Source organism: Hyaena hyaena, unplaced genomic scaffold (assembly GCF_003009895.1).
Source record: "Hyaena hyaena isolate Hyena2069 unplaced genomic scaffold, ASM300989v1 scaffold_614, whole genome shotgun sequence".
NCBI classification, from domain to species: Eukaryota; Metazoa; Chordata; class Mammalia; order Carnivora; family Hyaenidae; genus Hyaena; species Hyaena hyaena.
The window spans coordinates 912012-936977 of record NW_024081244.1 but is presented as its reverse complement, the minus strand read 5'-3'; the positions used below and the strand labels follow the sequence as shown (position 1 = coordinate 936977).

The window sequence follows — 24966 nt, the reverse complement described above, 5'->3', positions numbered from 1 at the left end:
TTTGCCTGGAGGCAGGAATTGATGCCAAGAGGTAAGGATAAAGGCTACAAAGCACCTTGAAGTGCTCTTAAATAGGCTATTGCCCTTGACTTTCTCTTGAAGCGAAGACACAAAAGACAATTTGCCTGGTCATTTCGGAGAGCCCTCCCACTTTCCTTTGCAAGAATCCACACATTAGAAAACATTGCCGGAGGCTGAGCCTTAGCACAGAGACAAGTAGGTGTTCTTGTAGCTCCCTTTCTGGCTTTAAAGAAGAGGCCCCAGAGGGGCCTGTGAGAGGGCTTGTGAGAGGACTTAACATTATAGAATATCAGGGAATAATGTGACAAGGTTAAGACAAATCCCCAAATCTTTGTGGCTTAATTATGTTCCATTGGCAATCATTTCACTCTCTGAAGGGGAAATGGGGCGAAAAAGTTCCCATGTGCCACGTAGGCCTGCTCATTGGTGGCTCCGCTCTACAACTTAGTGTAATTTCTCATCAAACCCTTCCTTAGTTACTCAATCAAGTACTAGCGTTAACTTCATTTTCCTCCAGTTAATATTCAAGGTTTAATTTCTAGTAAAATAGGAACTGTATTTAAAAAAATCTGTGTAACCTACCAATAATGTATGAAACTCACCTGTAAGTGACGGCTAGCGAAATAGGAGGGCGTCTTAACTAGAAACACCTTTGTTGGTAAAAGCCCAGGATTGTCTTTTTTTAATGTTTTTTGTTTTTGTTTTTCTGAGAGAAAGAGCAAGCGTGTCAGCAGGGGAGGGTAAGAGTGAGGTAGACACAGAATCTAAAGCAGGCTCCGAGCTAGCAGCTGTCAGCAGAGACCGATGCGGGGCTCGAATCCACGGACTGTGAGATCAGGATCTGAGCCGAAGTTGGTCGCTCAATCGACTGATCCACCCAGGGGGCCCCATGATTGTTAAGTCTTGGTAAGTTGCCTTGATTAACATTTACTGCTCCTAAAAAACAGGAAACATGGCTAACTGTATGGTAAGTCCTGGCGCTCGGATCACAAACCACATTCAGTAACCAGAGTTCCCGCAAGCAGAAAACACCAGCGTCTCTAGCTCCTTTAAGTGGATGGGTAGGTGGCCCTGAAAAGGGCCTTTGGGGTTGCAGCAGAATTCGCTTCAATTCACAGAATCTTAGCCCCCGAAGCCGTAGAGGGTGCGGCCCTGGCGCTTGAGCGCGTAGACCACGTCCATGGCCGTGACCGTCTTGCGCTTGGCGTGCTCCGTGTAGGTGACGGCGTCCCGGATCACGTTCTCCAGGAACACCTTGAGCACCCCGCGCGTCTCCTCGTAGATGAGGCCGGAGATGCGCTTGACGCCGCCGCGCCGGGCCAGCCGCCGGATGGCGGGCTTCGTGATGCCCTGGATGTTGTCGCGCAGCACCTTGCGGTGGCGCTTGGCGCCGCCCTTGCCCAGGCCCTTCCCGCCCTTGCCGCGGCCTGACATGCTTCCTCGCTCGCCAAAAGAACCAGCAAAGAGCTTGAAGAAGGAAGAGTGAAATTCTTATTTATAACCCTGCGGCGGACCTTGTTGAGAACCGCGCCGGAGGCCGGGTCGGCTGGGCGGGCGGGGCAGGGGGCGTGGCCGCGACTTTATTCCCGCCCACAATCGCGCGCGAGGCGGCGCGTGGCGGCGCGATTGGAGAAGTCTCGCGGTGTCCCCGAGAGCAGCCCTGTGGACGCGCGTGTGAGGAAGCGTCTCTGGCTCCTTGAGGGACTGAATGGTCGCAGCGATCAGGCTAACATCTGTTTCTCAGAGTTGAGCTGGGAGGATTCTTACACACCGTGGGCGAGTCGTTGACGACATTCTGCGCTGGTCTGGATTCTAGTCGCGTATCTGAAATGCGGTGGCGCGTTTCGCTTCTGTCGTACCCGGAAAGCATTTTTGTACCCTTTACGTGGAGGCCAAATAGTGATGTTGGTAGTCCGGTGTTAGGGATGAGAAAAGAGCCGCGGTCCACAGCCTGTCACGAGCACGGGGGTCGCGGGCGGGGTGCTTTTTGTTGGGATGCCTGTCCCCTTGCTCGGGGCCTGCGCTCCCCCTGCACTTCACCTTCTGGGGCCCGTGACCTGCTGTGTGGCTTGTTCCCTCATGTTGACTGGCAGTCACTGAGTAAACCCCAGGTCAGGGGTTGAATACAGGCACGGCCACTTTGCCTGAGGAAATTCTGTCTTCCTGCTCCAGGGATTGCCTTCCTTCTCGATATTCTTAATTTTTGTTTAACGTTGATTTACTTCCGAGAGACAGAGAGGCAGATCGTGAGCAGAGGAGCGTAGAGAGAGAGGGAGACACAGTCTCCGAAGCAGGATCCAGGCTCTGACATTTTGTAATCTGGATTCATGTTCAGATCCCACCCCACTCCCCCAACCTCTATATCGTTGTATGTGCGAATCTTAGCTTTTCGAGGTCAGTGCTAAACTTACATAGTTACATTTACATTTATATACTTTCCCGGTTTAACCACCAACTTCCATCACCACCTTCACACCCCAAACACAATTCTTTTTAAGAAACCATTGTCTGATAAAGTGATCTGGACCCTCTTTTGAGCATTTGGAATGTGTCTAATTCTCTGAGGGACTGAATTTTTAATTTTATTTAATTTTAAATAATTTAAACTGAAAAGCTATTACTCGTTTCAGTTATTGGAAAATTAGGGGTATGTTTGAACAACAGCAAAGTTTATGGTAGTGAAATGCAAATCAAGTTGTGTCCAATCAAAATTTAGCATCAGAATGGGGCACCTGGACGCAAGGGCGGTGCATAGTTGGTTAAGCATCCGACTTCAGCTCAGGTCATGATCTCATGGTTTGTGAGTTTGAGCCCCTTGTCAGGCTCTGTGCGGACAGCTCAGAGGGCAGAGCCTGCTTCAGATTCTGTGTCTCTGCCTTTCTCTGCCCCCCTCCACCCCCAAGCACATACTATGTCTCTCTGTTTCCCAATAATAAATAAAAACGTTAAAAATAAAAAAAAACAAATTTAGAATCAGATTGAATGAAATATATACCCAGTTTAGAGGATTTAGGATTAAAAAAAAAAGAATGTAAATATTGCATTATTCATGTGTTTACATTGATTACATGTTGAAAGAAAAATATTTGGATATTTTGGATTACATAGACTATATTATTAAAATGATTGTATCTTTTCAGGTTACCATGTGGTTACTGGAAAATTTAGGATAACACACATGGCTTCCATTATTTTCTATCAGGAGTGCTGCTTCGGCATTCTTCCTTGCCCTCTCTGTTGATTTTTCACCAAATCTTGCTAACATGCACTTTGAAATATGGTGGAAATTCAATGTCAAGTTCACTCTTGAATAACGGGTTTGAACTGCATGAGTCCACCTACACGCACATTGTTTTTCAGTAACACAATAAAGCACTACAAATGTCGTCTCCCTTTATGATTTCTTTCTTTTTTTATATAGTTTTATTTATTTAACTTATTTTTTAATTTACATCCGAGTTAGTTAGCTTATAGTGTAACAATGATTTCAGGAGTAGAGTCTAGTGACTCATCCCCTGTGTATAACACCCAGTGCTCATCCCAGCAAGTGTCTTCCTTAATGCCCCTTACCCATTTAGCCCATGCCCCCTCCACAACCCCTCCAGCAACCGAATGTTCTCCGTACTTAAGAGTTTCTTATGTCTTATCCCCCTCCTTGCTTTTATATTATTGCTGCTTCCTTTCCCTTATGTTCATCTGTTTTGTATCTTAAAGTCTTCAAATGAGTGAAGTCATAGGACATTTATCTTTCTTTGACTAATTTTGCAGAACATAATGCCCTCCAGTTCCATCCACGTAGTTGAAAATATGATTTTTTAGTAGCATTTTTTTAGCTTACTTTATTATAAGAATACAGTATATGATACAATCTATAAAGTATGTGTTTATTAACTGTTAATGTTATTGGTAAGGCTGGTGGTCTGCAGTAGGCTATTAGTAGTTAAGTTCTGGGGAGTCAAAAGTAATATCTAGATTTTCAACTGTGCAAAGGGTCATCACCCCTTACCTTGTTCAAGGGCCATCTATATTTCTAAGAAATATAGTTACCCAGAGGCTGGCCCTGAACTGGAATGAAGCATTGTGAAAAGATTAAAAAAATAAAATCATGTTAGGGAACGAACAAAGGCTTATCAAAGAATACATTACCCATCAAAGCAAGGAAAGATGCATAAGCAGAAAAATTGTCAACATTAGAGTTCTTTAAAGGCAGAGAGATGGAGACTTCTTGAAATTCTGTGCTAATGTTTTTTTCCAAAAGTATAATTTTTTTTGAGAAGAGACCATCCAAAAATGTTTGCTAACACAATTATAGGTTAAAAGAGCTTAAGCTTGTGTACAAGAGAATGTATAAACTGGTATTTTTGTTTTGTTTTGTTGTTTTAAGTAATCACTGTGGAAGTGTAAAAACATCTCATGAAAAGGAAGGCCAGAGAATGGTTATTGTTTCTGGAACCAAAGACCAAGGGAGACAGATAAGAAAATCAGGTGAATCACTGTGGAGTCTAGAAAAAATAAAAAGTTCCAGTGTCTAGTATTTATTTGATTGATGAGTACAATGTCAATGAGTCACACCATGCAGTTTCATAGAAATTTATCTTGCAGGTTCTATGTTTTTATTTCTTTCCAGTAAGGATTCACAGTATGAGGCACTTTATCTGAGACTTGGAAATATGGAAGAAAGGGTGGGCCATGATGTTTACTATCATAAAAAGTTAAAGACTACACAAGAATTGTAGAGCAATGGACTTTGATCATCTCACTCTTTAATGTTACTATTACTGGCTGAATATATCAAATTTAGTAGGGTTTATTTGGTAGGGCTGTAAATAACCTCTGTCAGGTGAAACAGCTCTAACTCCAAAGATTTATTGCCTCTTGGACATTATTAATTTGGTGTTAACCTCATTCAATAATGCCATTCCAGTATTTCTGTGTTAAGTTGTTTATAAATACCCTAATTTCTTAATTATTCTTTGACCCTTTCACAGCATTTTCCCTTTTTCAGTCATTGATGATTTAATTACTCTCTATGACCCATGTGTATTTTATATTTTTTGAATCATAATTTCACCTTCGTGAAACAAGTTAAACAAGTGATATCGTGTGACTCTGACTTGATTGGAGATAAACAGGGTGGTAAAGAGCTTATCTAAAGTAGGTGTTATAAGAGCTTAGTCTAAAATGCCTGACAGTGGTTTTTGTTGTTGTTTGTTTGTTTATGTTTTTCAAGAGTATGTGCTTCTGTTAGACTGCTTATTAGAGCCTGGTATCTGTGAAAATCTATGAATTTAGATAACTTGTAGATGTTGATAATTTCAGTGATTTTTGTCCATCCAAGATGAAAATTTTGTCAGTAAAGATTATCTAAGGGTTGAGATTGTGCCGTAGAATAATAACATTTTTTATCTAAACTTGCTCTTTTGGTTTTATTCCAGTTCTCATTCTTTTGTAAGGGAGGCAAGTTTTCCCTCTATCCATCTTTGTCCTGGGCTGGAGCCCATGTTACAAAACACAGATTAGCAGGATAAAAACAATGAGAAGTTTATTAACATGTGTATTTCATATACACATGGGAGAAACCCAGGAAAGAGCAGTTCAAGGTGGCGCCTTACTGCAGCTTACACAGCATCTTTGACAAAGAACAATATGTAGAGCAATGACCGGACAAAGGAAGGCAGTTGTAGGCTTCTAAGGGCTGAAAAGCATGGGAAGGTAGGTATATGGGAAGAACCTAACAGTAAGGCTTGTTTCCTGATCCCTCTGGTCCCTGTCTGGGCTTTTAAGTCTCCATTAAAGAATTTGTATCCTGTCTTAAGGCAGAAAAGGGGAAGGGTTCACAACACTTTTTCTGTATTTATTGCTTAACGGCCTTTAAGCTCCAATTTTTATGTCAAAGAGGAATATTGTGGGGAAACTATTCTACTTTCTTTCACTTTCTTGAACTATGGATAGTCTTGATAATGTCCTATATTGCTTTGAGCTAGGTTTATCCTGATATCCCTTACTGATGGGTTATATATCAGAATAATTCCCTATGAGACAGCTTGCTATTTTGAACTTTACACTTTGATAACACATCACGTAATGGCATAAAGACCAATTTCTCCATGTGATAAAAAACCATGTTTGTATTTACTTTTCAATCTACTGAGGTCTACACAGTGGAGTGCAGATCCATTAAAAAGAAATAATGTATTTCATTTGATTCACCTAGTCTTTGACTCCCCAAGGATGGGAATTGGAAACGTTGTTCTTTTCTCACGCTCCAAAAGGTTATAAAGGGCTGAACGTAAAGAGAGAAACCCCCTCAGCAATAGTATCCTTACTGATCTTTACGACCGCTACAGGCCATTCTGTGAGTTTGTCAAACAACCGCAGCTTGAAACACATCCTGCCTGGTGAGTTAAGGGCTTTTTAAAAATTAAGTCACAGAATGTTATACATTAAACACAATTACTGTGAATCCAAGTCAGATGCGTTGTTCTAAAACCCAGTGGATGCATTTAAAAGTTTCAGAATATCCTTATAAAGAGAAACTAGTTTCACCAAGGTAGCAATAAGGAAAGAAAGCGTTACAACAGTTTTTGACAAAATAGGTGGCTCTGAAAAGAGCCTTTTTCAAAGTCCAGAGAAAACAGCTTCCTGGAATTACGCCCGCTCGCCGCGGATGCGGCGCGCCAGCTGGATGTCCTTGGGCATGATGGTGACGCGCTTGGCGTGGATGGCGCACAGGTTGGTGTCCTCGAAGAGCCCCACGAGGTAGGCCTCGCACGCCTCCTGCAGCGCCATGACGGCCGAGCTCTGGAAGCGCAGGTCGGTCTTGAAGTCCTGCGCGATCTCGCGCACCAGCCGCTGGAACGGCAGCTTGCGGATGAGCAGCTCGGTGGACTTCTGGTAGCGGCGGATCTCGCGCAGGGCCACCGTGCCGGGCCGGTAGCGGTGCGGCTTCTTGACGCCGCCCGTGGCCGGCGCGCTCTTGCGGGCCGCCTTGGTGGCCAGCTGCTTGCGCGGGGCCTTGCCGCCCGTCGACTTGCGCGCCGTCTGCTTCGTGCGAGCCATGACAATTACACAGAAAAGGAAAGTGACTGGAGACTAATGAGGTGCAGTTTCTGACCCTATTTATAGGAGAAATCAGCGTGGTTTGTAGGTCCCGCGCTGTGATCTAATTGGTTCTCTGGTTGCTTTTTCTGAGACATGATTGGATTTCCACTAAGATTTGAATATAGAATATAGAGTCAAATTTATTTCCAGTTTATATGAATTCCTAATGTACTTTAAATTGAGTTGATAAAATCGAGGTTTCATTTAGTGTATTTCAGTGGACTTTTCTTTTTTGTGTGAAAAGACGGAAACGAAAAATTTTTTTCAGTAGGAATGCAGTCGGCTTTAGAATTCAAAAAGCCCGCCCTGACAGGTGATTGGCCAGATATGTCTCCTTTGTTCTCTCATTTCTTTCATGCGTATTTTAGACTTTCGGGCTGCAAGTTTGAAAATAGTGTATGTGTGATTACGTACATGAGTGAACACTGTGCACTTTTACATTAAACAATCTCAACATAATCAGATATGTTCTTGATTTCCATCGTTGTCACATACGTGGCCCACACCCTAAAAATTACGTTCTCAGGGAATTGCCATTTGCTTAATACCGAATCGTTTGTGCATAAAGAGCATTTTATGTAATGTTCCACAAATCTATGATCTTGTCATCGGAAATGTAACCTCTTATATCCGCCTGACCAATGTGTGGAAAGAATGGGAGTACGAGTTGTCCAGTTTATAAAACATCAAACTTTAAAATAGCAGGATACCTTAAGAACTGCGCGTAACCAAACACTAAGACTTAAACGTCACCTACAATTCTGTAGTATTTCAGCGCTTTCCAGAAAAGATGGGTGGCTCTTAAAAGAGCCTTTGATATTCGGAATTGGGAGTGCAGATTCTGCAAACGTTTCACTTGCCCTTGGCCTTGTGGTGGCTCTCGGTCTTCTTGGGCAGCAGCACGGCCTGGATGTTGGGCAGGACGCCGCCCTGCGCGATGGTGACGCGGCCCAGCAGCTTGTTGAGCTCCTCGTCGTTGCGGATGGCCAGCTGCAGGTGGCGCGGGATGATGCGCGTCTTCTTGTTGTCGCGCGCCGCGTTGCCCGCCAGCTCCAGGATCTCGGCCGTCAGGTACTCGAGCACGGCCGCCAGGTACACGGGCGCGCCGGCCCCGACCCGCTCCGAGTAGTTGCCCTTGCGCAGCAGGCGGTGCACGCGGCCCACCGGGAACTGCAGCCCGGCCCGCGACGAGCGCGTCTTGGCCTTGGCGCGCGCCTTGCCGCCCTGCTTCCCGCGTCCGGACATAGCGACTGGTATCTGACACAGAACGTCCGCAGAAATGCAAAAAGGAAATGTCCTGGCGCCAGCAAAAAGATGCCAGTTATAGTGGTGGATGGAAGTGTAAAATGCGAGCTGGGATTGGGTAAAAAAAAAAAAAAAAATCATCGTTCGCTATCCAACCAATAAGAAGGAAGATATGACGCAATCAAATTTACATACCTACGTCACTAAATACATTATCAAATCAGATCTGGATATTCTTGCATACCTTATTTGCATAGATGCCCTATAAAAGAGGAGACTCTGCATGTAGACGGGCATTTTAGAAATTTTTTTCTCTCTTTTAGCAGGATTAGTAGTAGTTGAGATGCCCGAACCAGCCAAGTCCGCCCCGGCCCCGAAGAAGGGCTCCAAGAAGGCGGTGACCAAGGCGCAGAAGAAGGACGGCAAGAAGCGCAAGCGCAGCCGCAAGGAGAGCTACTCGGTGTACGTGTACAAGGTGCTGAAGCAGGTGCACCCCGACACTGGCATCTCGTCCAAGGCCATGGGCATCATGATCTCGTTCGTCAACGACATCTTCGAGCGCATCGCGGGCGAGGCGTCGCGCCTGGCGCATTACAACAAGCGCTCGACCATCACGTCCCGGGAGATCCAGACGGCCGTGCGCCTGCTGCTGCCCGGCGAGCTGGCCAAGCACGCCGTGTCCGAGGGCACCAAGGCCGTCACCAAGTACACCAGCTCCAAGTGAACTTGCCAAGTAAGCGTCTTGTTACCCAACCCCAAAGGCTCTTTTCAGAGCCACTTCCATTCTCATCCAAAGAGTTGTAACTGACATTTTCACACAATTGCCACGCTTTTTTTCCTCATTGGCTTAAAGTAGATAGATGACTGCTACCTATGTACTTGGTAACGCACGTCCCTTTCTTCAGAGTCACTCCAGTTACATGATATGGACCCTGGAACTTAGCATATAATTTCCAGTTGGGTGTTAAGAAAGTCTTTGGATGCAGGAAGGGAGTTGTTAAAAGAACGTACTTTTTTCCCCTTAGCATCTATTCTAACCTGGATTTATCTCTGGTGGCAGTAATGCCACCATTATCTTCACTGTCTCTGCGTTCTGCTCTCCCAGTGTCCTTTCCACCCTTGTTACCCTTCCCCTCCCTTCCCCTTCCCGTACCAATCTCGCCCTCCCCCTTCCCTTAGTTTCACTCTGAATTCCACTTGCCCTATGCTGAAGCCTTACAAAGTCCATTAACTTCGTTCCTGTGCCCCAGGCCCTTTATGTCGATACTGTTTCTGTTTCCTTCATTTGTCTCTGGGAATACCTTAGTTTTGGCTTTGAAGTGTTCCACAGCCTGTGTAACTTTTTAATTCTATTTGTAATTAAAAGTAGATACTTTTCTATTTTCCTGAATGATGCCCGGCTCTAAGCCTCCATGGATTTAAAGGGCCATTACTACTTTACATTGGGAAGCATTTGTGTATTGCACTTCCTCTCACCATGGGCACTTTGAAAATCGTACAAGATACTTCTCTTGCTCTGAAGGGATTACCAGTGTCCGGTTTATCAGCACCATTTCTAACAGGCAGGGAAAGTATTCCAGGATACAGAGATGAATTGAATTTGAGGTCAGCTGACAGTGGTATGGATGCGGGACTTCCTTTCCTGGCCTAACCAAGCTTTTCACTTTGGCTGCCACCCCCAGTTAAGGAAAGCTGAACAAAGAATGCACCAAGGAAAGAGATGAGATATGTAGTGTAGTGCTGGAGAGAGGAGATAATCTATGTAAAAGTACTTAATAAAAGTGGTGAGAAATCTATTCGATGCAAAGTGTCTGAATTTCCCGACATCTTTGAAAGGGCCCGAAGAGATTGGTTGGAATGTTCTGCCATGTAAATGAACTTTGGTTCTTACACCCACTGTTCTGCTTTATATAATGACAATATTACTAAATAATAAATTACCAAAATAAACTCTATGGGTCCTTTCATTAAAACAAATGCAATAATTACAATAAAAAAACACCTTTTAGAGAGATTTACTGTTCATAAGGGTTTAATGGACATTATGTATTAAAATTTTCCATCACTCTTATACTTGACATGTTACAAATGCAAACTTTTTGAAGTAGAATTAGCCAGAAATAATAAAACTATAGTGAGTAGAGGAAGTGTTACTTAAGAATGAAAAGTTGCTGCTGTTAAATCCAGATGTGCTAAACACTAGCAAGAAAAGAATGAGATAATGATGCTGTTAAAATTAGAGAGATTTCAAAACTATGGGAGCCTGAAATAGGTAGAATTTATGTGCATGTATACATTTAAATTTAAATATATATCTACTTATACTTTTAAGGAATGTCATTGAATAAATAATAATTCTTAAGCTATGTGGATGCGTTAATTTCCTATTGGTGGCCTGACAAATTATCACAAACTTAGTGGCTTCAAACAATACAATTTCATAATTTTGTAATTCTCTAAATCAGCATTTAGGGTCTCACTGAACAAACATCAAGGTGTCAGAATTCTGCATTCCTTTCTGGGGTCTTTCAGAGTAAATCTGTTTCTTTGCCCTTTTCCAGCTTCTGTCCTTTGCTCTTGGCTCTTTGTCTCAGTTTCCAAAGCCAGAAATCTCTGGCCACATAAGCCACCTACTATCTCTCTGATTCTTTATTCAGGCTGCCTCTTCCGATTTTAAGTGTCCACTGGAGTAGGTTGGGTTCACTGGGATAATCCAGTAAAAATTCCCTGTTAAAAATCAGGTGATTAGCAATCTTAATGCTATATGCAACTTTAATTGCCTTCTGTCATGGACCTTATTCACAGATCCTTAGAGATTAGAAATTAAATATAATTGGGATGGCATTTTTCTGCCTAGCACAGTAGGTCACAGTGTTTTTAGAATTTGATAGAAAGCTACATCTTTCCTACTCTGTGAGGGGGAAAGAACACAGGAAAACAGTATCGTACGTACTTTCAGGGTGTTCAGTGTGCCCCAGGAAAGTCACATATACTTTGTTTAGACATTTCCTTTCTTTTTTTTTTTAATTTTTTAATGTTTTATTTATTTCTAGGAGAGAGAGAGAGAGACAGCATGAGCAGGGGAGGGTCAGAGAGAGAGGGAGTCACAGACTGAAACAGGCTCCAGGCTCTGAGCTGGCAGTCAGCACAGAGCCCGACGCGGGGCTTGAACCCACGAACCGCGAGATCATGACCTAAGCGAAAGCCAGACGCTCAACCAACTAAGCCACCCAGGCGCCCCTAGACATTTCCTTTCATCTGGGATTGCTACAGAAAGGAAACCTTGACTATATCAGTATAAACTATCATATACAGCTATCTGACAGTTTTAGTTTTCTTTCTTTTACTTTTCTCTCCTTGTTGTTTTTGTTAATTGTTTGAAGGTTTCAATATTTTTGGATGTGTTGTATTGTGTGAGTACATTTGTGTTGTGTAGGGAGTAGAAAGTTTGTTGTTCATAAAATAAATGAAACAAGAATACAGAATAGTTCTACTTTTTTCCTACTTGGGTGAAATCCCTAAAAATATTTTGTCCATACATTCCTAGCATTTAATTAATGTGGGATGCTATTCATGGCAGTTTATAACTTTAAGTAGTTTTCTAATAACGGGCAGAAAAGTAGAAAATTTCATTACCATTTTATATATCTACATAGGCCTGGGCAGTGGTGGTATAACTAGAATGACATATAATTTTTTTTTTAATTCGAGAAGAATTTTTGTGGACCAGGATAGAAAGAAGCTGACATAAGGTCCACCCTGGATGAAAATAACAATTTTCAGGGAGAGACACCAAAATATGCTAAAGGCTGTTTCTTTCCTGGACCACCAGCATCATTACTGAAATGTGGCATTTTCACAGTGGTCACTTTGCATTAAACAAGCCTTGGAAAAATTCCCATTACAACGAGGTGACCCCATCAGGGAGTCAATGATGTTCATTTTTCAATTTTCATGCATTGGCCTGTTCCTGCTACTATTTGCACATTCTATTGCCTTAAGCAAATAAATCCCCTAGAAATGTACAGTGATTAATCTTGAAAGAAGCCAGTTTCTGTTTACCACCACATATCACTAACAAAAGCAGTACTACCAGGTTGAAGCCTTCTTTGCTTTTCATAGAACTAGGAGTGAGAGACACCTCGTCACAGAAGTTTAAGTGACTCTTTCTTGTTACCACTTTGGCTAGGTTGTAGTCAAAAAGGGCAATAAAGACAAGACACCGTTAATTACATGACACTTTTCTCTTTCAAACGGTGAAAATGTATGTGTATTTAGTGTTGGGGACATACAAGGCAAGACTGTTGTTTTCGGCAAAATACAACAAAACCTCTTGAGTAGTCACATACACTATCAAAACCATTACAACTCTTCCGGTGAAAAACTCACTCTTAAAAGAGCCTTTGGGGTTGGGTAACAAGACGCTTACTTGGCAAGTTCACTTGGAGCTGGTGTACTTGGTGACGGCCTTGGTGCCCTCGGACACGGCGTGCTTGGCCAGCTCGCCGGGCAGCAGCAGGCGCACGGCCGTCTGGATCTCCCGGGACGTGATGGTCGAGCGCTTGTTGTAATGCGCCAGGCGCGACGCCTCGCCCGCGATGCGCTCGAAGATGTCGTTGACGAACGAGTTCATGATGCCCATGGCCTTGGACGAGATGCCCGTGTCGGGGTGCACCTGCTTCAGCACCTTGTACACGTACACCGAGTAGCTCTCCTTGCGGCTGCGCTTGCGCTTCTTGCCGTCCTTCTTCTGCGCCTTGGTCATCGCGTTCTTGGAGCCCTTCTTAGGGACCAGGGCCGATCTGGCTGGGTGTGGCATGAGGGACAAAAACTGCTTCTGAGATAAGAGATATGTGCCCCGGGGGCGCCTGCGTGGCTCAGTCGGTTAAACGACTGACTTCAGCTCAGGTCACGATCTCAGGGTTTGTGAGTTCCAGTCCCTCTTTGGCTTCTGTGTTGACAGCTCGGAGCCTAGAGCCTGCCTTGGACTCTGTCTCACTCTCTCTCTGCTTCTCCCCTGCTAGTACTCTGTCTTTATAAAAAATGAATAAACGTCAAAAAACTTTTAAAAAAGAGAGAAGGAGGGAGGGAGATATGCCTTCGGTATAGCATTCATAATATTTGCATGGCTCTTATGCGAATGAGGTGTTAAGAGAGTTAGACTTTGGATAAACTGTCCTAAACCGTAAGGTAGTTACGTAGAAACTACGTGAATTTAGTTGTCCTTTGTAATTGGTTGCAAACTTCTGGATAGTTTTAGCCAATCAAAACGCGTAGTTTACAGTTCGGCTTGCAAGTATAATTGCTTCTCATTTGCTGAGAGGATTTGATTCCCCATTTCACTTTTTCCTTCCTAAGCTTACTGGTCGGAGAATATTAAAATGTCGGGACGCGGAAAGCAGGGCGGCAAGGCGCGCGCCAAGGCCAAGTCTCGCTCGTCGCGGGCCGGGCTGCAGTTCCCGGTGGGCCGCGTGCACCGCCTGCTGCGCAAGGGCAACTACGCCGAGCGGGTCGGGGCCGGCGCGCCCGTGTACCTGGCGGCCGTGCTCGAGTACCTGACGGCCGAGATCCTGGAGCTGGCGGGCAACGCGGCGCGCGACAACAAGAAGACGCGCATCATCCCGCGCCACCTGCAGCTGGCCATCCGCAACGACGAGGAGCTCAACAAGCTGCTGGGCCGCGTCACCATCGCGCAGGGCGGCGTCCTGCCCAACATCCAGGCCGTGCTGCTGCCCAAGAAGACCGAGAGCCACCACAAGGCCAAGGGCAAGTAAGCTGGAAAAATAGAACCTGAGGTCATTGAGAGGACAGTTTTAACCAAAGGCTCTTTTCAGAGCCACCCCCATAGTCACTAAAAGGGCTTACATTTTCCTTTTTAATTGTAACTAGTTGAAAATACCCTGAATGGTAGTTCATCAATCCGGGAATAGTTGTCCGTGGTCTCAGCTCCTCACAAAGAAACTAAGCAGTATAGAATTCCCATAAAAACAAAAAGTTACCAGTAGTAAACTAAGACGAATATAGAGAGCTTGTGTCACAACAGTTAAACAGATCAGTTGTGCAGTCCCCAGCTTTGTAAACTGTCAAGATAATGGGAAGGATAATGCTTGGTCTTTGTTGGAAATTGGGATCCAAATCTACTTAGTGACTCTTAGATCAAGAGAGCTGTACCTTTTAGTATATTTTGTTGAAAGCAGTTGTTTTGTATTTTAATGGACAATATCATCTACAATTTATGTTTTATTAAGAAAATAAACCAAGATCCAACTGTAATGAATTTAAGGACTAATCAGTTGTAAACTGGAATATAATACCTGTCCTGGCATCCATTGTCCTTCAGTCAGTCCCTCCTAAGGACACAGTAATCTTTTTGTACCTCTTACAGCTTTGGGTATCTCTCAACACCATTTTACACAAACTTCGTTGGTGTAGAGTAAGTATGTGTTATTACAGTTATAACCTGATAACATTAAACATGAAATCAACTCAGGATTAATGCTCGGTGTATTCAGGTATACAAATATATACCTAAAAATCTGAGTTTGAATAGCTACCTCAAGAAATAGACATGTTATATGTCTGTCTAAAGTGGAATGAAGGTAAAAAACTACTTGGCCAGGGTGCCTGGGTGTCAGTTAAGCATTTGACTCTTGATTTCAGTTCTGGTCGTGTACAATCTCACAGTTGGTTAGTCCGAGCTGGGTGTGTCTTTTCAAAATGATCTAAAGAAGGCCAGTTTCAGAGGACATACCTTAGATTTTTATTCAGCCAACAATACATAGGTTTGGAATAATTTGTATTAAATTCTGCATTCAAAAGCCAAAGAACTTGGTAAATAAACAGGGAAGCTAGATTAGGGATAGATCATTGTAAATAAGGAGAGGCTGGAAAACAACAGTTCATTCCACTTTAGGAAGACAAATAACAGTAACCTCTTTTTCTGAAAGAGATTAATTTTTGGTCTAAATGTACTAGACATCATGTGAATCAGGGAGTGAAGGTCAATACCAACATCTTCACTTGGAGCCAAAGGAAAGAAATACCTGTCCAAATAGAATGGGAGTGTCTTTATATATAGTAGCAGAGGATGGTATGGTTACATTACCCGCAGCAAATTGCTGTGGGGAAGTTTTAGATAGCTCGTAGGAAACAGTCCTCGCGCAAGTCGACGGGCGGCAAGGCCCCGCGCAAGCAGCTGGCCACCAAGGCGGCCCGCAAGAGCGCGCCGGCCACGGGCGGCGTCAAGAAGCCGCACCGCTACCGGCCCGGCACGGTGGCCCTGCGCGAGATCCGCCGCTACCAGAAGTCCACCGAGCTGCTCATCCGCAAGCTGCCGTTCCAGCGGCTGGTGCGCGAGATCGCGCAGGACTTCAAGACCGACCTGCGCTTCCAGAGCTCGGCCGTCATGGCGCTGCAGGAGGCGTGCGAGGCCTACCTCGTGGGGCTCTTCGAGGACACCAACCTGTGCGCCATCCACGCCAAGCGCGTCACCATCATGCCCAAGGACATCCAGCTGGCGCGCCGCATTCGCGGCGAGCGGGCGTAGACTGGATTTGGATTCTATGCCAACTTTAAACCCAAAGGCTCTTTTCAGAGCCAATAACCTTGTCTAAGTGATACTGTTGTATTCTTGTCTTCATAAATTGTGAATGATCCTGAGAAACCAAGTGTTACAAGTCCTTTAATATGGTTAGGGTTTGGCCGCCTTCACCTTCTTGGGGCTCTTGGTCACCTTCTTGGCTGCAGCCGCCGCGGGCTTCTTGGCCTTCTTCGGGGTCTTCTTGGCGCTCTTCTTGGGGGTGCCGGCCCCTGCCGCCTTCTTGGGTTTCTTGGCCGCCCCCGCAGCCTTCTTGGGCTTGGCCGCGCCCGCCTTCTTGGCTTTGGGCTTGGCCTCCCCGGAGGCCGCCTTCTTGTTGAGCTTGAAGGAGCCCGAGGCGCCGGTGCCCTTGGTCTGCACCAGGGTGCCCTTGCTCACCAGGCTCTTGAGGCCCAGCTTGATGCGGCTGTTGTTCTTCTCCACGTCGTAGCCGGCGGCCGCCAGCGCCTTCTTGAGCGCGGCCAGGGACACGCCGCTGCGCTCCTTGGAGGCGGCCACGGCCTTGGTGATGAGCTCGGACACGGGTGGCCCGGACGCCTTGCGCTTGGCGGCGCCTGCGGACTTGCGGGCCTTCTTCTTCACGGGCGTCTTCTCAGCAGGGGCCGGGGCGGCGGGCGCGGCGGGCGCGGTCTCGGACATTCTGGGTTCGGATGCCTGAAGATACGGAAAACAATAATAATAATAATGTCTCAGAGTGGAGTTGCCTGGCGTGTGTGTGTGTGTGTGTGTGTGTGTGATATATATAAAAAACAACGACGCTGCGCGCTGATTGTTCCCAGCTCAGTCTTGCAACTTGACAGCAACCTAGTCCCAGCTCTGCCCCAGAATTGTGTTTGTTACAATTGAGGAAAGCAAAAAATTTAAAATTTCCCGTGGAGGGATCACACGGATAATATTCTATAGCGATGCCGGACACCTTGTGCTTTTAGATCTTTGTGTTTTTTTCTTCCAGTTTTTACCCCGTTAGTGTCAGCTGTTTTCAAAATCCCCTGATACTTGGAGAGATTCACAGGACAGGGAGACAACTTCATGATTTTCGTTTAAAATATAAATTCTCTCTGTGCCAATAGCTCTCTAGGAACATTCTATACATTCTTGGCATCTCGCACGTTCAACAACTGCTTAGTTCTCACTGAGATTTACCTGGAAAATCTGGTTCATATGAAGAGAAGTAACACAGCCTGTTTCCCTATTTCTCTACAGGAATGGTAGGAAAGGATGCTTGGAGTAAGAGCTAGTTCTGTCAAGAACTGTCATTATTTTGCCCAAAAAAGCTTTAGCATTGCTTCTTATGACTATTTGGAGGGTTAGTTTGGAGGTTTTAGGCATTTAAGATTTGTTGTGGAATATGGGGATGGAGCAATGTCTGGTCCTTTCCTGGTTTGTCCCGCCTGTGTTTCCCATGAATGAAGACAGAGCATGTGTAGGAGAGATATAAAAGAGGCTGGACCCCTTTATCGGTTTAACAAATCTTTTACTTACATTGACTTTAGGGGGATCAGTAATTAAAATATTAATAAGCTTTTGGGTACAGAATTCTGCCATGCTTGGGGAAGATAAACCTGGACAACCTAATAAAATAACAGAATCCAAGAATATACACATTTAACACACACACATAAACTCTCACTCTTAGACATCCACACACAATTCACTTGAGACCAGGTCGTTTTTTTAAAAAGCATGTTTTCTATTCACTAGCGCATTTCTTAGTTTTGAAGGAGATAGGTTTGTAGGAAACACATTATATCTTATTTTTAATGTTGAATAGGAAATATGTTTATGGTAGAAAGGCATTTAATTTTTATATTCATCACTCTTCAAGTTCTTTCTCTTTAATGTGTATTTTGAAGCATTTGCCTGTCTGAGTTTTGCTAGGAGGGCGAAAGAGAGACATGCTGGGAATATACAGGGCAAAGCCCAAAAGGTGAGGGTTTCCCACTCCTTTTTGATCCCCTCAAAAGCCACAAATGACTGAGTACTTCCTGCCCTGCATTCAACTGAAATGTGAAAAAAATAATAAATGTTACTAAAGGCTAAATAGTAACATGACTTAGATGGGTGAAATGAGATGCGAAATCACCTCAACTTAGATCATTTTTACTTGCTGTATTACGTGTTATGCATCCCTAATCCTCTCAAAGAGGTTTTGGTTCTTATGGTTGGATTTGCCACTCGCCTGAAGAATATTCATAGACAGCAAGGAAGTATGAATTACAGAGATGCTGAGCTGCAAGAAGGCTGTGATGGTGGCCAGTTCCGACAAGACACGAGAGCTAATATTACAACCATGATCAGGGAAAGAAAAGAGACGCATTACTGGCAAAGGGAGAGGTATCTCTCGGCTACCTAAATGTAGCTGGCCCAATCACCTTCACGGGTTCATGAGTTACCTCTATATGGGTCACTTCCGAATTTCTCCCGCACGTCTGTCCTCTTCCTTAAATGTCAAACTGGTGTTTCTGGGTGCTTGCTGGTGTTTGCCTTTGTACCTCCGTATACCGGATGCACTCTTCCGATCCTTTCTACATAGCCTATCCATCCACATAGTTTCCAATCAAAAGATAACCTTCAACATGACACCTCTGTACACTTTATTTATAAATCCCCTGTTCAGGGGCGCCTGGGTGGCTTAGTCGGTTGAGCGTCCGACTTTCGCTTAGCTCATGATCTCGCGGTTCGTGGGTTCGAGCCCCACGTCGGGCTCTGTGCTGACTGCCAGCTCGGAGCCTGGAGCCCGTTTCGGAGTCTGTGTCTCCCTCTCTCTGACCCTCCCCTGCTCACGCTGTGTCTCTCTCTCTCCCTCCTAGAAATAAATAAAAATATTAAAAAAAAACCAACAACAACAACAAACCCATTCTTTATTAAATGAGCCATACTGGACTTGTTTGGGGGACTTTTAGTCCATTGAAGGTCCAAGCAACTTTGAAAAAAGTAGCCAGCTCCAGTGTCGACCAGGAGGCTCAGATCTGGTCAACTGTGTCGTTCCTCAGAGAGTTTTGATCCTTACGTCAATATATAGAGGACGCATGTTTCAGCAATCGCATTCCTACCAGATATGATAATGACATATGAAACATATTGGGATTTGGTCCATTTCACATGTTGGAGATGTAAAACGAATAGTGTTAACAAAATGGCCCTTCTGTAGCAATATAGAGGAGAGAAAAAAAAACCCCACCATCCTGAGTAAGCAGTAACAGATCTACTTTCATGTAACTCAGCACATGAGCAAAATGAAACCATTCCTTCTCTTACCTGTGGATAGGAAACATCTGTCTAATGAAAAAACAGGAGATGGGGCTAAATCCTTAGAAAAATTTCTCTATGTTCCTAAGGGGCTAAATCCATAGAAAAATTTCTCTATGTTCCTAAGGGAAATGTGAAAACACAGACATGCTATTTCTCCAAAATAAGTTCTGTGAAGAAAAGAGGGTGAGGAGGGGCGCCTGGGTGGCTTAGTCGGTTGAGCGTCCGACTTTCGCTTGGGTCATGATCTCGCGGTTCGTGGGTTCGGGCCCCGCGTCGGGCTCTGTGCTGACTGCCAGCTCGGAGCCTGGAGCCTGTTTCGGTCTGTGACTCCCTCTCTCTCTGGCCCTCCCCTGCTCACGCTGTCTCTCTCTCTCCTAGAAATAAATAAAAACATTAAAAAAAATTAAAAAAAAAAAAGAAAAGAGGGTGAGGAAATAACCTCTTAGCTGTTGATGAGTGGAGAAATCATTGCCATTTACCTTTACACAACATTTGACTACTTTTACCGACATATGGTTTTTTCTCCAGCACTCAGGGGATTTCCCAATGTTCCTCTCTGCACATTTTCCAAACCCAGAGTTTTTCAAGACCCCAAGTGTTCTTTATCATTTTGTGTCATGGACTTCTTTGTCTTTCCCATGAATCTTATGGGCTTCTTCTTTATGTCTGATGAATGCATATGATAATGTACAGAGGATTTATAAGAAAAAGAATTATACTAAAATACCAACATCCATTTTATCAAAACCCCAAAGTGTTGAAGTGTTAACATATATGTTTCTTTATTAATACAATTAAAGTACCAAGGCTGCCCTTGTGGCCAACAATTACCCACGTTTAGAAGGGGTGATACGCTTCAAAGATACTGGAAGTAGTGACAGGTGCAGCTTAGGGGAGAAGAATACATCGCGGGTCCTGCCAGTCACTCTGCTGGCTGCCTGCATTCGTCAGTGGACAGAACGCCAGGGGTCAGGCGGCGGATAGCACAAATAAGGACGGAAGTTTTGTTCTGTACAACTTCCTAGATGTCCTGAAGCCTGCCAATGTAGCCGAGGGCGCGAGCCCCACTGTGGAATTTGTCCCCATGCACCATGAAGTCAGAAAAGCAGCTTTGATGAGCTAGGTGGTCCTCACAGACCCTGGGCAAGAAGCCAATGTCCACAAAGTCCCCTGGAACTCCTCAAAGGGATTCGTGACAGAGTAAATCTTTCAGTGTTTATGATTGGAAGGAGTTCTTAAAAGAAAGTTGTAGAAACTACAGTGCTCTCTAGTTTAGGAGATACACCCACCTTAGAGGAGTGAATATTGAGGAGAGGAGCGGAGAGCTCAATAATATATTATAACGTTGAGTGAGTGCTTATCTGCAGTATCAAACACTTTACATGCATCCTCTCTTAGGCTTCGGTGCTGTACATTTTAAATTTTTTAAAATTTTTATTTATTTCTAGGAGAGAGAGAGATAGACAGTGAACAGGGGAGAGTCAGAGAGAGAGGGAGACACAGACTCTGAAACAGGCTCCAGGCTCTGAGCTGGCAGTCAGCACAGAGTCTGACGCGGGGCTCGAACCCTCGAATCGGGAGATCATAACCTAAGTGAAAGTCGGATGCTTAACCGACTAAGCCGCCCAGGCGCCCCCGGTGCTGCATAATTTAGATTTTCTTATATATTTGAAAAGAAAACACCGAGTGTAGACTGTCCCAGGTCTACAAAGAGCATGGCAGCAGGCCGTCTCCAGAGCTTGGCTCTACGCCATGCCGACTGCGTGGACGACTAGAATGGGGTTCAGGAACAGTGCTAGATGTAAGTCGTCCATTATGAACTCTGCACTGTGATCATACACTTGAGACTCACGGCAGAACAGGGTTGTGAGCACTTTCATGCAGTGAGTCTTGGTTAGTGAACCAGACATCCATGCATCAATAAGACAAAAAGAAACTTAGCAATAAAGACAGGATTAGCCTCAAAGCTTCCTTAAAGCGTCTCAGGGACAACGGCGAGTATTAAGCAAGTGTTTCTGGGTTGGTCTGGGAACCGTGAAGGCCAAGCCTGAGGCTCCTCTGTGTGAAGTGTATGGACTGTGGCCGGGCGTACAGGCTGCAAGTCGGGCGCGCACACAGGATTTCTGGCATCTCCTCCGGGACAGACTGCGGCCGCAGGGCCCCCATCGGGTCTACGCTGCGCGGAGCCCAGGCGAAATGAGCGATGGGCGGGACCGGAGTGTGGTTCCCGCCCCTGCTCGGGAGGTTTTCAAACAGGTCCGTCGCAGTGCTATAAAAGGGCTGCGTGGCGCTGCCGCAAGTCGTGCTTGGACAGGCGTCCTGTGTAGTTGTGACAATGTCCGGCCGCGGCAAGGGCGGGAAGGGCCTGGGCAAGGGCGGCGCCAAGCGCCACCGCAAGGTGCTGCGCGACAACATCCAGGGCATCACGAAGCCCGCCATCCGGCGGCTGGCCCGGCGCGGCGGCGTCAAGCGCATCTCCGGCCTCATCTACGAGGAGACGCGCGGGGTGCTCAAGGTGTTCCTGGAGAACGTGATCCGGGACGCCGTCACCTACACGGAGCACGCCAAGCGCAAGACGGTCACGGCCATGGACGTGGTCTACGCGCTCAAGCGCCAGGGCCGCACCCTCTACGGCTTCGGGGGCTGAGCGGTTCGCTTTCACAGCCCTACTGTTGCGTGTTTCTACAAAGGCCCTTTTCAGGGCCATCTATTTCGTCCATGAAAGAGTTGCTCACTTTTTGTTTGTATTGTTTTTAACTTCTCTTTTTTCGGGATGTTGTACAGAGTCATCAGTGGGAGGTGGTGTGGAGAGATCGCCTTTGTCTTCTGTTGGTCGTCTTCCCACCGGAGCTGTTTTTTTCCTTTGATTCCAAAAGCATGTTCTTGGCAGCTGTCGAAGTGCAGACTTGTTTTACCAAGTCTTGGCTCCTCTCGAATATTACTTCAAACGCCATTTAATTTTTGCCATTTCCCTCTGGTACACTTGAGGGTTCTATGGTTTCTACCCCACAGTCTTGTGACTGACTCGTTCTTTCAAAACCACGTTTTCCTGATTCAAACCCCATCTTCTCAGCCTTTGAGACATTGAGCGAGTAAGTTCGCCGTCTTGCAGTGGGTTTCTCGTGTCTTCTGTAGACCTTGTACAATCGGCTTGCCGCTTTGTCTATTGCCCTGAGGGTTCTATTTTGTGAAGAGCCTTAGGAATATTTGCAGTGTAGACTGGCTTTTTTCCCACTGAAGTCTGTTCAACATAAAGGTATAGCTGGACAAGTAGCTTTCCAGTCTTAGGCCACACTGCTGGCTTTTTGTGCTGCTGAGGTGAGCACGTGGCTGGGAGCTCCAGAAATCCTCTTAACTCTCCCACATGTGGCTTTAAAATCTTCCCAATTCCCACCAGATAAGAAGGTGTTGGTCTTGTTTTACCTCGCGGAACATCAGAACTGTGATTTGAAGGGACATTCCTGGGTTGATTAGGAGGAGCTGGATTAATCGCAATGCATCAATCCTGTGACACGAATAACTTTTTAAGCTCATTTATTGAGTCTCAGTTATACCCCTTAATTTTACCTACCAAATACAGATTTGTTTTCTCAATTTATGAGGCAGTGTGGACAGCCTCTCTGTTGACCTGAAAGCACTTTTTAGGAAAACTGATTCCAAATGGGCCTGTTTCCTGTGTTCCTGTGGACAGGACACAGAATAAGGGCTCATTACATGTTAGAAACTCGTGGACTGTCCAGATATCTTAGGCAGTTGTAATCTGGATATTTGAATATACTGTCTTCCCTTAGTAACATTGGTCTTTATGTAAGTGGATGAAAAACTCCTTTGCGAATCTGTTAGAAAATATACATGTGGACATAGACATTTCTTGGGCCTCCAGTCCCTTCCGAGTCTCATTCAAGGAGACCCCAGGGCTCCGTGGATTCTTGTCAACAACGTGGAGTCTAGGATTTCTGGATCAGAGCTCTAGAGATTCAGAGTTGAAGAGAGGAAAGGGCACATATAATAGAGAAAAAGCACACTGAACAACAATAATGCCCCTATTTATTCTCTATGGGCAGTAGACGTATCTATTCTTGAGAAGTTAGTTTGGAAATACAAGATAGTCCAAGCTGAGAAATTTTGATTTTCATAGGCCTGACGTCCCAACTGACTGAATCTCACACGATTTGGGAGTAAATAAAAACAATGAGAGTTGATTTTCAGCCCGGTTCAGGAAGAAGTCTGTGAATTTTTCTTAAGGCTCTTTGAACTTTTCCTCCATCACCAGTCTTGAAAAATATATTAACAAGGCCTATTGTGTAGTAGTTTATGTCCTTGAGCAATTCATGTATTAAGTTTACAAGTTTCCAATATCCCTTCAGAGATTAAAAAAAAAGAAAAAGAAACTGAAGACCTTATCCAGAGAGATGATCTCTGTCTGTGCCTGTTATGCCGTTGGTGAGCTCACTTGGTGTGTGCTTCCTCATCTGTAACATGGCGATGACAATAGTGTCTGCCTTACAGGTTTGGGGTGAATAAAATTAAATAATTGGTGAGCATTTTGTCCAATGCATGGCACACAGTATCTTCTATGTTTTGTCTTTCATTATGATCGCTATTATTATTGTTGTTGTTTCTCATGAAATTAGAGCAGCCCCAAGAAAAACAGAGTGACAGTTAAACCATGAAGATGTACTCTTGAAGTCCTGAACTGCCGGTTTTCTGTCTCTGTGGTATGTGGCAAATTCCTAGCCACTGTTTCATCAAAGGTAATGCACGATATATTCATGTTTTTGTAAACAGTAAGTGAGATAATGGAGGATAAATCATATGACCATAGTATCAGTTTACATACATTCTTCAGAAGTTACAAGTGTAGTAATGAACATTTTGTTGATGCAACCATACATACTCAATTTGATATTATTTAAACAAAATCAAAAGCTCTCTTGAAAGAGACGTTCTCCTAACACAGCCCGAGCACTCAGGTCTATTTCTGTTCTTTCTGTTCTGTCCCTTTTCCTAGTTTCTGGTAATGGAAATTTGGTTCATGCAGCTGGGGAGAAGCCAGCATCAACCACACGATGGCCCAAGAGAGAGCTGAGCAATAGAGCGAGGACACTTGGGTCCCAGAGACAAGGCAACAATCCCGAGTCCTGAGGCTGTCCCAAATATCTGGGTTGCCTTTGATTTCCTGTAACTCAGATTCCCAGTGGGTTCCATTTACCATATGCAAGGTCTCCTGTGCCATCATCTCAGTACACACCACACCAGTCTGGTCACGTCCTTCTGCCTGAAACACTAGTTTCTTGATTTCTGTGACTCCAATCTCCTGGTTTTCGTCCTCACCATTAGAATCTTTGGCCATCTTTCTTTCTTCTTTATCCATGGGAAAATTCCAATTCCATTGCATGCCGACAAAAGTAAACTTTCTATTTCCAAACTCTTCACAATTTCTACGTTCAGTCCCCAGGTTGCTCTGATTCCCAGACTCATAGATACAACTACTCACTTGCTACTTTCAGTGAAATGCTTTGGGGGATTTAAAATTTGTCATGTTCCAGTCTCTGAAACCGCATCCTCTCCTGTAATTCTTGATTATCATGCAAGAATTTCAGCAGCACTGTAAGGTGTGGATAAGCCTACAACGTGTGGGCGCACATTCTGGTTCTCACCCCCACTCCACACCCTGCTCATCCCTAGTCAATTAGAAGGAGAGAATAGTTGTGAGTAGATAGTGTAGCTGTTGAGAGCACGAAATGAGT

The 24966-nt window shown here is 44.8% G+C and overlaps 8 protein-coding genes across 8 annotated transcripts; 4 read left to right on the top strand and 4 right to left on the bottom strand.

Annotated features, from left to right (window-relative positions):
* Positions 1–5615: 5615 nt before the first annotated feature.
* LOC120248795 (histone H3.1) lies at positions 5616–7936 on the bottom strand. The gene has a single exon (XM_039257276.1). It carries the CDS (start codon positions 7078–7080, stop codon positions 6670–6672), a length of 411 nt encoding a protein of 136 aa, XP_039113207.1. The 5' UTR covers positions 7081–7936; the 3' UTR covers positions 5616–6669.
* Positions 7937–7974: 38 nt separating this feature from the next.
* LOC120248797 (histone H2A type 1-B) lies at positions 7975–8382 on the bottom strand. The gene has a single exon (XM_039257278.1). It carries the CDS (start codon positions 8365–8367, stop codon positions 7975–7977), a length of 393 nt encoding a protein of 130 aa, XP_039113209.1. The 5' UTR covers positions 8368–8382.
* Positions 8383–8698: 316 nt separating this feature from the next.
* LOC120248810 (histone H2B type 1-C/E/F/G/I-like) lies at positions 8699–9113 on the top strand. Its single transcript, XM_039257291.1, has one exon. The coding sequence runs from the start codon at positions 8711–8713 to the stop codon at positions 9089–9091; it is 381 nt and encodes a 126-aa protein (XP_039113222.1). The 5' UTR covers positions 8699–8710; the 3' UTR covers positions 9092–9113.
* A 3670-nt stretch (positions 9114–12783) lies between these two features.
* LOC120248809 (histone H2B type 1-H-like) lies at positions 12784–13201 on the bottom strand. The gene has a single exon (XM_039257290.1). It carries the CDS (start codon positions 13184–13186, stop codon positions 12806–12808), a length of 381 nt encoding a protein of 126 aa, XP_039113221.1. The 5' UTR covers positions 13187–13201; the 3' UTR covers positions 12784–12805.
* Positions 13202–13709: 508 nt separating this feature from the next.
* Positions 13710–15560, top strand: LOC120248800 (histone H2A type 1-C). The gene has a single exon (XM_039257282.1). It carries the CDS (start codon positions 13749–13751, stop codon positions 14139–14141), a length of 393 nt encoding a protein of 130 aa, XP_039113213.1. The 5' UTR covers positions 13710–13748; the 3' UTR covers positions 14142–15560.
* Positions 14961–16026, top strand: LOC120248842 (histone H3.1-like). The gene is made up of 2 exons (XM_039257338.1): positions 14961–14966; positions 15503–16026. Exons 1-2 carry the CDS (start codon positions 14961–14963, stop codon positions 15911–15913), a joined length of 417 nt encoding a protein of 138 aa, XP_039113269.1. The 3' UTR covers positions 15914–16026.
* Positions 16027–16042: 16 nt separating this feature from the next.
* On the bottom strand, positions 16043–16615 carry LOC120248794 (histone H1.4-like). Its single transcript, XM_039257275.1, has one exon. It carries the CDS (start codon positions 16601–16603, stop codon positions 16058–16060), a length of 546 nt encoding a protein of 181 aa, XP_039113206.1. The 5' UTR covers positions 16604–16615; the 3' UTR covers positions 16043–16057.
* Positions 16616–21538: 4923 nt separating this feature from the next.
* LOC120248817 (histone H4) lies at positions 21539–21872 on the top strand. Its single transcript, XM_039257302.1, has one exon. The coding sequence runs from the start codon at positions 21552–21554 to the stop codon at positions 21861–21863; it is 312 nt and encodes a 103-aa protein (XP_039113233.1). The 5' UTR covers positions 21539–21551; the 3' UTR covers positions 21864–21872.
* The last annotated feature ends 3094 nt before the right edge of the window (positions 21873–24966 follow it).

Bases quoted from the DNA above. Each gene is read 5' to 3' on its own strand.
- LOC120248795 (XM_039257276.1), bottom strand. From the start codon at position 7,080: ATGGCTCGCACGAAGCAGACGGCGCGCAAGTCGACGGGCGGCAAGGCC.
- LOC120248797 (XM_039257278.1), bottom strand. From the start codon at position 8,367: ATGTCCGGACGCGGGAAGCAGGGCGGCAAGGCGCGCGCCAAGGCCAAG.
- LOC120248810 (XM_039257291.1), top strand. From the start codon at position 8,711: ATGCCCGAACCAGCCAAGTCCGCCCCGGCCCCGAAGAAGGGCTCCAAG.
- LOC120248809 (XM_039257290.1), bottom strand. From the start codon at position 13,186: ATGCCACACCCAGCCAGATCGGCCCTGGTCCCTAAGAAGGGCTCCAAG.
- LOC120248800 (XM_039257282.1), top strand. From the start codon at position 13,749: ATGTCGGGACGCGGAAAGCAGGGCGGCAAGGCGCGCGCCAAGGCCAAG.
- LOC120248794 (XM_039257275.1), bottom strand. From the start codon at position 16,603: ATGTCCGAGACCGCGCCCGCCGCGCCCGCCGCCCCGGCCCCTGCTGAG.
- LOC120248817 (XM_039257302.1), top strand. From the start codon at position 21,552: ATGTCCGGCCGCGGCAAGGGCGGGAAGGGCCTGGGCAAGGGCGGCGCC.